Consider the following 12,406-nt stretch of genomic DNA (forward strand, 5'->3'; position numbering starts at 1 on the left):
AAAACTTTACATATGATTGTAGTATTGGAATCATTGTGGGATGGCACTGACCAAGTTCCATTGCTCTGACATGCTGTTTAGCAAATTACGCCACTTTTTGTATCTCAGAAAATGCTGATTAATGTTTGTGTGCTACAACCCAATATTTCATATATTATCTACATGTACTACACATATTGCACATTAACGTACACATATGTGTTCAGGAACAGTCACTGATCAAGACAAGGCATAAACATAACTGTGACCAGCATTTTAGGACCATCATTCCCCTTTTTTTACTTCCAGTTAAGGGTTGCGTGCAAGATCAAACACAGTTTTAAGGTTTGTGCGTGAAAAGTGTAAATAACTGTAACTACTACTACTGGAAAAGGGGGGGGGGATGCTACATTTTTGGTCTTGTGCATGTATTTTATGTTAATGGGTCTAAAAACGTATTGCGTTTAAGGTCAAATATTCTATTGTTAAAAAACAGCCCTGTTAATTGTTATGCCTCCAATTAGTGGGTGCCATTAAGGATTGCAATTGTCCATCCACACATGCCAAAGCTTGTATTTTCAAGTCCTCAACGACTGAGTGGATTCTTCTTATACTTTGTCATCTAAATGACCTTAATGTGATTGATTGTGAATGAAGGAATTCTTGTTTTAGGTAAATTATTGATGGCCTTTTGTTTTCACTATATAATTTTGTGAACCCAACGCATCTGTACATATTGTCAAATCTCATTTAAACTTTCATACCTGAATGACCGCCATGATTCTGAAGAGGTAGCCATATTGTAAAGGAAGAAAAAATTCTGTGTCCACTTTGGTAGAGTTCCTCCTGGTATGTTTCCACTAAAAAATACATTTTGTATTTCAACATGTCTGTAACTGCTTGTTGGGTTTTAGTATAATGTTCACAGCTGATTGACCATAATGTGTAAATGATCATAAACGAGGGAATTTGGCTGTGACTTTTTTGGTAACAATAGTTCATCTGTTGCCACCATGTGCTTCATACTTCATTAAATTATGACATTTATTGGTTTGTTTTTACAGCATTAATTATATTGAGATGCCATTTTTGGAGGATGCAAAATCTCACTATCTGACCTGAGGTGATTTGTCCGTATCCAGACGTTTGTTGTTGGGGCACCAACGTGTTCTGTGATACATCTACTTGTATTTCAATTAGTGTTCTACTTAGAAAGATAGTATAAGTATGTTTGTACTAAATGTTGCTAAATTGGGGTTATATGTTAATTTTGTGCCATTTTAGCCACAGGTGGTTAGTGTGTGGCTATGATTTAATTAGTAAAAACATCATTTTGAGTGAAAATTAATCAATATAACAAAAAAAAATCAACTTCTCTGAAAAAATATTTGGTAGTGAATTTTTTTTTGAAGAAGTAGATTTTTCGTTATAATTTGAATATTTTTCATTCAAAATGATGTTTTTTCTAATTATCATAGCCATATGCTATATAATTTGAATATTTTTCATTCAAAATGATGTTTTTACTAATCATCATAGCCATATGCTAACCACCTGTGAGTTTAGTCACACATATATTTCAGACAATGGAAGAAAAAACAATGCAATTAGCATAAGCATATTGTTTGATGACACCAGTGTACAATTTTCAAGTTGTGATGGCAATATGGAAGTGTTCCCCATGATTGGGATACCACCTCAGCAGACTTAGAAGTAAAAGGTTTATGTTCATGTGTGTTTAAATCTTTAATGTTTGAGCATATTTATCAGTTGTAGGGATTTAAAACTTTAAATTCAAAATTTGGGAGTGACAATATGAGGGCCTTTGCAAAATATGATATGGAAGAATTTTTGAGGAATTCTAACTTAAACTGGTGTGTTTCGTTTAGGAAAGTACCTCACACGACATACATCATTAACTGTGAATTATAAAATAATACTGACATTCGGTTCGGAGAAATTTTTATTGCAGGCCAAAATAGGATGATATATAATATAAGTGATAACACAGGGCAAATCTGGGCCAGACGTCTGAAAATAGCACAAATTGAAATAATAACATCTATATTAAAATCTTTGCAAGAACTATGGTTGCCATCATCAAATGCACAAACAAAATCGGTTTTCCAATAAATGTGATCTCTCCAATCATTCAGGGCAAAACCCTTAAAGTGTTGCAATTCTTGTATTTGAATATTCTGAATTTCCGTCCCCAAAAGTTGTTAATACTGTTACATATCAAAGTTCATTATGAAAAAATATTTTAGAAAATTGTATTTCGAAATTTTATTAATTTTTTTGCTATATCATGCAAAACAAAATTGACATTAAGCTAACTACAAAGATAAACATGTCTAAAAATGCCAAAATAATGATGGTCTTTAGAAAGAAGTGAAAAATATTTAACACTTGGTAGATTTTTGTAAATCAACTTAAGCATTACACACTTATGGGAAACGTTGTATATTTTATGATTTTTTTTTATTATTTTAAAATTTATTTCATGTTTTATGCACTCTAAAGTTGTATGTGAAATTACCTTGGGACATGCCTTTAGGTCTATGAACAAAATATCAATATTTAGCATGAACGAGTCATGTACATATAAAAAACTTAAAAGTCATAGTCATATAAGTTGGAACATTTGCATTCTAACAACACAGAATATATTATTTTAGTTCAAATTACAGATAAAACAAAGTATTACAAATACAAATTGTGGTGTCATATAAAACAGTAAACATAAATATAATTATGAAGTGTGTTTAAACACCGTTAGTTTAAGATTTTACTATGGTTTCCAGTATTGCATGATTCTTAATTCATATTAAGGTATGCATGAAAACCACAGAACAAACAATAGACAAATCAAACTCTTGAATAAGTGTAAACCTTGAACAATCCAATCATGTTAGTTCTTTTATTGAAGCATACATTTATTGCAGCATTTTATAGTGTTCATGTACCATCCTTACCAGATTTAGCCAGTTGACCATTGACTTCACGTTGAACATTTTATTAACCAGGTTTTTCGAAGAAAAAAACTGGTTATTAGATTGGCGAATGTCGGCGGGCGGGCGGAACAAGCTTGTCCGGGCCATAACTCTGTCGTTCATTGTCAGATTTTAAAATCATTTGGCACATTTGTTCACCATCATTAGACGGTGTGTCGCGCGAAAGAATTCCGTCGATATCTCCAAGGTCAAGGTCACAATTTGAGTTTGAAGGTCAAAATGGCCATAAATAAGCTTGTCCAGGCCATTACTTTGTGATTAATTGTGAGATCATTTGGCACATTTGTTCACCATCATTAGATGGTATGTCGAACAAAAGAATCGCGTCGATATCTCCAAGGTCAAGGTCACAATTTGAGTTTGAAGGTCAAAAATTGCCATAAATGAGCTTGTCTGGGCAATTACTATGTCATTCATTGTGACATTTTAAAATCATTTGGCACATTTGTTCATCATTATTGGAGGGTGTGTCGCACGAAAGAATTACGTCAATATCTCCAAGGTCTAGGTCGTCACAACTAAAAATAGATTGATTTTGAAACAACTATGTAACTATGAAAGGATGATAACTCAAGAACGCTTAGGTAGGCCTAGGATCATGAAACTTCATAGGTACATTGATCATGACTGGCAGATGACCCCTATTGATTTTCAGGTCACTAGGTCAAAGGTCAAGGTCACGGTGACTTGAAATAGTAAAATGGTTTCCAGATGATAACTCAAGAACGCTTAGGCCTAGGATCATGAAACTTCATAGGTACATTGATCATGACTGGCAGATGACCCCTATTGATTTTCAGGTCACTAGGTCAAAGGTCAAGGTCACAGTGACTCGAAATAGTAAAATGGTTTCCGGATGATAACTCAAGAATGATTACGCCTAGGATCATGAAACTTCATAGGAACTTTGATCATGACTGGCAGATGACCCGTATCAATTTTCAGGTCACTAGGTCAAAGTTTAAGGTCACAGTGACTCAAAACAGTAAAATGGTTTCCGGATGATAACTAAAGAATAACAAGAGGGCCTGAAAGGCCCAAGGTATCCCCCGCAACATATGCTTTGTTTGAGGATGGGTGCAAATCGGACGGATGAACATAATGATAGATGGACAATTACACAAAACTAAGACAAAGGAAGGTTTTTAAGCCTTCACAATTTATTTAGGTGAATTAATAAGTCCTCTGGCGCGGGAATATATTCATTCCAAGTTTCAAAGAAATCCGCCAAAGCGCTTCCAAGATATGGCTCCGGACACAAAAATGCCTATAGTAAAAAGCATTTTTTCAAGATACAAAGGGCCATAAGTCTGTTTTTAACAGATGGTGTACAATGCCATTTGGCGTGCATCATCCTTTTATGCATATATATACTCATACCAAGTTTAAATGAAATCCACCAAAGCTCTTCCAAGATATGGCTCCGGACACAAAAGTGCCTATAGTAAAAAGCATTTTTTCAAGATACAAAGGGCCATAAGTCTGTTTTTAACAGATGGTGTACAATGCCATTTGGCGTGCATCATCCTCTTATGCATATATACACTCATACCAAGTTTCAATGAAATCCGCCAAAGAACTTCCAAGATATGGCTCCGGACACTAAAAAGCATTTTTTCAAGATACAAAGGGCCATAAGTCTGTTTTTAACAGATGGTGTACAATGCCATTTGGCGTGCATCATCCTCTTATGCATATATATACTCATACCAAGTTTAAATGAAATCCACCAAAGAACTTCCAAGATATGGCTCCGGACACAAAAGTGACGGACGGACAGCAGGACGGACGGACAACGCCAAAACAATATCCCTCTGCCTCTGGCGGGGGATAATTAGGCCTAGGATCATGAAACTTAATAGGTACATTGATCATGACTGGCAGATGACCCCTATCGATTTTCAGGTCACTAGGTCAAAGGTCAAGGTCACAGTGACAAAAAACATATTCACCCAAACAGCCCTTGTTTTCTGATTGAAATCAAGGTCAATTGTACACAAGAGGGTTAACAATACACATTTTGAATTGTCTCCCTTTATCAGACTTTTTCAACTGAAAACCTGGTTTTGTGACAATTTTGTCCCTTGTTAGGCATTTTTAGGTTTTTGTAAAGCTCACTTATCAACACTAGTAATAAAATACATACACACCGGTACATACAAACAGGTACATATGATGCAATACAGATAATTGCACTATGTATATGAATATAAATACTGAATTTAAGGGGTAGCAGCAGCATCTTCACACATTTTAAATTCTGACTCGTAGAATTCGTTTAATTCTGCAAATGCTTCTTTGAGAAGAATGGCAAAATATGTTGGTTGCTTTGAATTTTGAAATTGTCCAATTAGCATGGCTATTGTGGTTAGTGTGCTTGCTTCGCTATCAGTTGAACATACAATTGCTCCACTGTCACCAGGTTCGCTGAATGGCTTATCAGGAATACGATTATGTATTTTTATACACTGTACACCTCCAGCATCTTGCATATCCATGATACTGTCCAGCATCCCCAAACCAGGTGCACTTTTTGCACCCCATAAAAAGACTGGCAGTCCAATTAAGCAGTCATTGTTTTCTGGTAATTGACCATGCATCTGCTTTTTAGCCTCAGTTTGAAATCTTGTGTTGCATTCCTTTATAAAATGTTCATGAATATCAAAAGGAACTATATCAAGAATACCTTTGTGAGGTATTTTGTGTATTTGCCCAACTATGTTATTCCCAATATATAGACTTGCATTTTCAGTTGGAGTAAAAGCCTGAGCAACGTGCCTTGAAATCAATGCAACGAGTTTTCCTTTTGTGCCTGGGCTTTTTAAACTGCTCATCCTATCTGCTGCTATGCTGTTGTATCTTGTTTTAGGAAACCTCTGTGCAAAACCTCCTAGTGTCCCCTCTCCCGCATAAACTGGGTCTCCGGGTGAAAGAAAATGTGAGAAACTGCCATATTCAAATGTGGCTCCAATTTTTTCTTTCATGAGCAGCTGTTTAACCTGGTCAGTAGTTTTATCTTTGTCTTGTTTACTATCAACAGAGACTTCAAGGATTCCAAATTTCTTTGAGCAGCCGACTACGCCTTGTATTCTAAGAAGTGTTTTGATCACCTATAAAAAAAATAGATCAATAAGTTTGGTGCTCACTGGAATAAAATGTATAAGTATAAATTGTACTTCCACAAGCAGAAATTAAAGGACATCAACTGTCAAAATACAGCACCTTCTTGTCAAAAAACGGCTTGTCTTCTCTGTCATGCTTTAAGGATTTTGAAAACAAAATGCAGAAATGTTCACTTTTATGAGCTTCGGCAGGGTGCATAAGAACCAAATGGCAAGCTTCAAACATAGTCTAAGTCAATCAGTCGAGGTCAGATTTAAAAAACAGTATTGATTTTCAAAATAGGGGTCATTCCTTATACCTGTAACTTTACTGTGCACTGGATGATTTTTTTCATAACTTGGCAACATTTTTAATCAATATGTGTTGAAGAGTTACTCACAGGAACATTATTTGCTAACTTCAATTTCAAGGTTATTCTTAGCAGTCAAAAGTAACAGAAAATCAGCTTATTTTTCAAACATAGGGCTAGTGCAAACGATAAGTGAATAATGAACTTAAGGATGTTAAAATAACGTTCCACAAAAGTTAAAATATATGAGAAAGTTTTAACCTGCAAGAACTACTACTACCTTGAAGGTCAGACTTTGTAATCAAGTCATAATGCTGAATGTTAAGACATGTATGTCTGTCTCAAGTTTATGTGGGGGTATCATTGTCATCAAAAGCTCTAGTTTAAACCCATTATTATATGGTAATCTAATGAAGTGTTTCAACTAGAGCTATCAACAACAGTGACTAATGTTTGGCCTCCGTGATTCACGTGTGTCCTTTTAAAAACGTTTAGCATAAACTGTATTTCAAAACAATCATTGCAAAATAAATACGCACGTCATTAATATTTTCAGGATAAGTATAAGTGATGGCTGGGATGTTCAGTCTTTCACATTCTGGTAATTTACTTCTTTGATATGCTGCCCTTGAATAGGCATACACACTTTGCAAGGTGCTTTCTTTCTCCAAATCTGAAATTTGATTATTACACATACATATTTTTGAAAGTCAACAGTCATACATGTGCATGTTTTAGCATTTTCAATAAGTACAAGCTACATTTACAAGCGCCTTGACATGTTTTTATCTCCCCCACCACTATAGTGGAAGACATATTGTTTTGGCCCTGTATTTTGGTTTGTTGGTTTTTTATGATTTGTTTGCTCTAAATTTAACATTTTGCCATCACTTTTGCAATATTGAAGATAGCAACTTCATATTTGGCATGCATGTGTATCTCATGGAGCTGCGCATGTTCAGTGGTAAAAGGTCAAGGTCATCCTTCAAGGTCAATGGTCAAATATATGGGTCAAAATCGCTCATTTTATGTACACTTTTGCAATTTTGAAGAAAGCAACTTGATATTTGGCATGCATGTGTATCTCATGGACCTGCACATTTTGAGTGGTGAAAGGTAAAGGTCATCCTTTAAGGTCAAAGGTCAAATATATATGGACATAGTGTTTCACAAAAACATTTTTTTTTCAATGTTTTCCATCAGTATTTTGGTCATGTTTGTGCATTCCTGTTGGGGTTTTGTAAATATACAAAAAAAATGATGGCTTATCAAAATTGCATGTATAATATTCCTTTTTTAGCAGATTTTGTGCAAGTGGTCTGGTAAAACGATGGATTAAAATTGATTATGGCAAAAAGAATGTCATTCTTAGATAATTTTAGTTTACTAATAGGTAACAATCATGTGAGCATTTTGATGAAATTTAATATTAATTAAATATAGTTGTTTTAAGTAAACTTTACTGAGTTAAATATACGGTAATAAAGTTGGGTGTAGATGATTTTACTAAGATAAAAATGCATCACCATTTCCTAATTGAGAGGATGCTATTTTCCTTTACTAATATTTAACCATTGTATCTTTTATATAAAAGGTCTCATTTAAACATTGCTGAAGAAATATTTTCTTCTTACAGGTGAATGGGCTCTAATGTTTGAGCATAATATATTTTTCTACATAGACAATCTGATCTTGTCCTCAGTAAAATAGTGTGATTTTGACCCTATACTACTGTGTAAATTGTCAGCATGGCAAGGTGGGGTTCATTGTGTGCAGAGTTACAGCCTTGTCTAGTTTTGCACCTTATAAATCATTCTGGAGATCACTTCATAGAAACCCTGGGCTGGATTATAATGATACTTCATGGGATTTATCTCTACTAAGATGCACATATCTTGATTCACATGTACAGATTTTATCGAAGAGGTAAGGCTGATCAGAAAGTTTTTAACTCACAGACCCAATGTCTGCCATTGTTAGCTCACCTGAGCATGACATTCTTAAGCTAAGCTATAAGTCAGTCTTTGTCCAGTAACGCTTGTTGTTTCATCATCAACATCTTGCTTGTTTCAGGTTAATATAAATCAGTATTGATGAATGTTGGGCAGAATGTTTCATCTTTACAAAACCTAAGCCAACTTTTACTTTGGGTCATATTGGGATCAAAACTAGGTCACCAGGTGAAACCTTTGAAAAACCTTGTTACCAGAGACAACAATATTGTCTTATTCTTGATTTTACATTTTAAGCCCTAGATTGAATATTTGGGATCATGAGAGGTAAAAAATGTTTCAACTGGTCAATCTTATATTGAATAAACATTCTTAAACCAAGCACCTTATAAATTACCTAATTAGGGTTTAACCTTTCAAATTGGAATGTTTGAACTGATCAATTTAAAACTGGGTTACAGTTTATGTCAAGTCAAAATGGTACCATGTTAAAACGCTTTAAATGTTAACATTATTGCTTGTTTTGACAATATTATGCGCCAAAAGCAAAAATTCCAAGGATTACAATCATGTAGTTGCTACTTTTAATATCATCAGTGTCAGAAGAATTGATATTGGATTGTTGTATGTTGTTATTCTTGTCATATTTTGGTAAAATATCAAGGTTAAGTATACCTTATATAAAAGTACTTAAATACTATTTGTAATGTAGTGTATAAACAAATTCTGTGTCAAATAACTTGTTTTTAATGAAAAAAGCAAAACTAATTACTTATAATGGTTACAGCTTGCTCAATTATGCAACTCTAAGTTTAACAATTTTAGACTTTTTTAATATTGTCCATGTATAGGATGAATCAGAATATATGACACAGGCACATTTTGTCTGGAAAAAGTTGCATCTTATATTCCAGAAAATACAGTAAAATACCAAGTCAAGTCCTACGTATACTGTATCACTTTCACTCTGGTAAGTGCCCTAGAGCCTCTATTACCCACTTTTTTGTCATAAACATAATGACTTGATATGAGAACATAAAATTTGTAAGTTTTAAGCAAAGTTGTTCACTTAGCCAGTACATCTTCAGTTTTCTGTTACCGGGTATTTCATTGTAAGATAAAAACACTTTTTTTTATAGCAGGTAGTCCTTAAACATAATATTTATAAATATAAATATAAATAGTCATTGTGATGTATCTTACCAGTTAAATCTGTTGAGGTTCCATACTTTTGCATCAGTGTTTTAACAAGGTGCTTCAAAACTCTATAAATTGCTCGTTCTAGCAATTTTTGTGCAGCCATCATTACCTCCCACCTATTTGCATTAGTCAGAAATATATTATTCTGTGGGGAACGATCAAAATTAAATATATTGCCTTTGCAAACTACAACAACACATAAACCAGTAATATTTTTGCGAATGTTACTTATCCAGTCCTCGATCATGTATTGGTGTTTCTCTTTCACAATAACAATAGCAGGAAATAAAATGTCTTGTCTGCTTTGCTTGTAATCTATTGTTGAAATAATCTCAGGACTGTATGCCTCTATCTTTTTTAATAATGAGGCATTCGCATATAGCTGAATACATTCACAATTCATCATCTGGTTCTCTGTTGCACTGAAAAGATGCCAGTCTAAAATGTCTTTGCCCTTAGTGACAATCCCTTGAAGTGCTGCACGACCATGGGAAAATGCTGTAAATGAGTCAGCTTTACATTCTGCCCTTGCATCTATGTTGACTGCAAAAGTAATAGTTGATTATACAAGAAACTGCATTTACTATAATGTCTTCACATGGGAAATTTGCATAATTGCACAGGTGAAATTACATCAGTCTCAATTTCAGAGCTCTTACAATTCCTACATTTAAAATAAAAATAGGTATTACTAAGTATGTTTTAATTTCAAAAGTGTAAAGTGTTTGTTAAATTGTGTTGATTTTGTCATATTCATTCTTGCAGAGCTTTTGTATAAAAATGGTATGGATATTTTTTATAAATTAGTTGGAAAAAAATAATCAAAATTTTGTTGAGCATTTAATAAAAATGTATTGAAGCTTTGTTAACAAGTTGTTGTTGACATTTTGAATCAAATGATGAAAATGTTGTAGAGTGTTAAATCAAAATATGTTGGAGCATTCAAAAGTTGTAGATTTTTCCCAAACTGATGTAGAGCTTTTTTTATCAACATTTTGTTTAGATTTTTTTTCACAATGTTGTAGAGGATTTTTAACAAAATTTTGCAGAGCTTTTTATCAAAGTGTTTTTGCCCTCAAATATATTATCAAAATTCTTGTGTAGCTTTTCATCAAAATCTTGTGGCACTTTTTTTTATAAAAGAGGACCAAGATGGCCCTAGTTCGCTCACCTGAGAAGAGTCGGTTCATTCAATCTTTACCAAATGTCAAACTTGACCTAGATATTGTCCAGACAAACATCCTGGTCAAGTTTCATCATTATTTCATCTGGGAGTCATGATCAATGTACCTATGAAGTTTCATGATCCTAGGCGTAAGCATTCTTGAGTTATCATCCGGAAACCATTTTTCTAAGTTGAGTCACCTGACCTTGACAGCCATTGTGTGAATACGTTTTTTGGCACTGTGACCTTGACCTAGTGACCTGATAATCAATAGGGATCATCTGCGAGTCATGATCAATATACCTATGACGTTTCATGAACCTAGGCATAATCGTTCTTGAGTTATCATCCAGAAACCATTTTACTATTTCAGGTCATTGTGACCTTGACCTTTGACCTAGTGACCTGAAAATCGATAGGGGTTATCTGCAAGTCATGAATAATGTACCTATGAAGTTTCATGATCCTAGGCATAAGAGTTCTTGAGTAATCATCTGGAAACAATTTTACTATTTCGAGTCACTGTGACCTTGACCTCTGACCTAGTGAACTGAAAATCAATAGGGGTCATCTGCGAGTCATGATCAATGCACCTATGAAGTTTCATGATCCTAGGCCTAAGCGTTCTTAAGTTATCATCCGGAAACCATTTTACTATTTCGGGTCATCGTGACCTTGACCTTTGACATAGTGACCTGAAAATCAATAGGGATTATCTGCGAGTCATGATCAATGTATCTATTGATTTTCATGATCCTAGGCCTAAGCGTTCTTGAGTTATCATCCGGAAACCATTTTACTGCTTTGGGTCACTGTGACCTTGACCTTTGACCTAGTGACCTGAAAATCAATAGGGGTCATTTGCGAGTCATGATCAATGTATCTATGAAGTTTCATGATCCTAGGCATAAGCGTTAATGAGTTATCATCCGGAAACCATTTTACTATTTAGGGTCATCGTGACCTTGACCTTTGACCTAAAGACCTGAAAATCAATAGGGGTCATCTGCGAGTCATGATCAATGTACCTATGAAGTTTCATGATCCTAGGCCTAAGCGTTCTTGAGTTATCATCCGGAAACCATTTTACTATTTCGGGTCATCATGACCTTGACCTTTGATCTAGTGACCTAAAAATCAATAGGGGTTATCTGCGAGTCATGATCAATGTATCTATGAAGTTTCATGATCCTAGGCCTAAGTGTTCTTGAGTTATCATCCGGAAACCATTTTACTGCTGGGGTCACTGTGACCTTGACCTTTGGACCTAGTGACCTGAAAATCAATAGGGGTCATCTGCGAGTCATGATCAATGTATCTATGAAGTTTCATTATCCTAGGCATAAGGGTTCTTGAGTTATCATCCGGAAACCGTTTTACTATTTCGGGTCGTCGTGACCTTGAATTTTGACCTAGTGACCTGAAAATCAATAGGGGTCATCTGCGATTCATGATAAATGTACCTTTGAAGTTTCATGATCCTAGGCATAAGTGTTCTTGAGTTATCATCTGGAAACCATTTTACTATTTCGGGTCACTGTGACCTTGACCTTCGACCTAGTGACCTGAAAATCAATAGGATTCATCTGCAAGTCATGATCAATGTACCTATGAAGTTTCATGATCCTAGGCCTAAGCGTTCTTGAGTTATCATCCGGAAACCATTTTACTATTTCAGGTCATC

At 34.7% G+C, this 12,406-nt stretch overlaps 1 protein-coding gene across 1 annotated transcript in view; it reads right to left on the bottom strand.

The window, feature by feature from the left end:
* Positions 1–1,924: 1,924 nt before the first annotated feature.
* The window catches only part of LOC127832260 (uncharacterized), a 58,782-nt gene continuing 48,300 nt past the window's right edge, over positions 1,925–12,406 (bottom strand). The window contains exons 5-7 of the mRNA XM_052357619.1: positions 9,561–10,100; positions 6,945–7,078; positions 1,925–6,103 (exon numbers count right to left, since the gene is read on the bottom strand). Coding sequence (XP_052213579.1) covers positions 5,216–6,103; positions 6,945–7,078; positions 9,561–10,100 — 1,562 coding nt within the window. The 3' untranslated portion in view covers positions 1,925–5,215. The remainder of the gene's footprint in view (positions 6,104–6,944; positions 7,079–9,560; positions 10,101–12,406) is intronic.

Source organism: Dreissena polymorpha, chromosome 5 (genome assembly GCF_020536995.1).
Source record: "Dreissena polymorpha isolate Duluth1 chromosome 5, UMN_Dpol_1.0, whole genome shotgun sequence".
In the NCBI taxonomy this organism is placed as follows: domain Eukaryota; kingdom Metazoa; phylum Mollusca; class Bivalvia; order Myida; family Dreissenidae; genus Dreissena; species Dreissena polymorpha.